This window comes from Bison bison, unplaced genomic scaffold (assembly GCF_000754665.1).
Source record: "Bison bison bison isolate TAMUID 2011002044 unplaced genomic scaffold, Bison_UMD1.0 scf7180017864466, whole genome shotgun sequence".
NCBI classification, from domain to species: domain Eukaryota; kingdom Metazoa; phylum Chordata; class Mammalia; order Artiodactyla; family Bovidae; genus Bison; species Bison bison.
The window spans coordinates 2,832,236-2,832,531 of record NW_011495027.1 but is presented as its reverse complement, the minus strand read 5'-3'; the positions used below and the strand labels follow the sequence as shown (position 1 = coordinate 2,832,531).

General features: G+C 72.3%; 1 protein-coding gene across 1 annotated transcript in view; it reads left to right on the top strand.

Annotated features, from left to right (window-relative positions):
* SYDE2 (synapse defective 1, Rho GTPase, homolog 2 (C. elegans)) overlaps positions 1–296 on the top strand; it is a 44,736-nt gene that overhangs the window by 1,784 nt on the left and 42,656 nt on the right. Inside the window, exon 4 of the mRNA XM_010860502.1 lies at positions 5–227. Within this exon, the coding sequence (XP_010858804.1) occupies positions 5–227 (223 nt within the window). The remainder of the gene's footprint in view (positions 1–4; positions 228–296) is intronic.

Here is a 296-nt window from a genome sequence, read left to right as displayed (position 1 = left end):
GGAGGCCACCCCCCCGGGCGGCGGGCTCACTCGTGCCTCTCTGTACGCCCCGCCGGGCTCCGAGGGCAGCGGAGAGGACGAGGAGGAAGACGCCGACTACTACGAGAACCTGCCGGGAGACTTCCAGCCTGCGTCCCAGCCTGAGGGGGCGGAGGCGGAGCTGTGGCCCCCGCCTCCCCTGGCCGTGGGCTCCTCCCCGGGGGCGGAGGGCGGCCGCCTGGAGACAGGCAGGCTGCAGACCCAGTTGCGAGAGGCCTATTATTTGCTGATCCAGGCCATGCACGACCTGCCCCCTG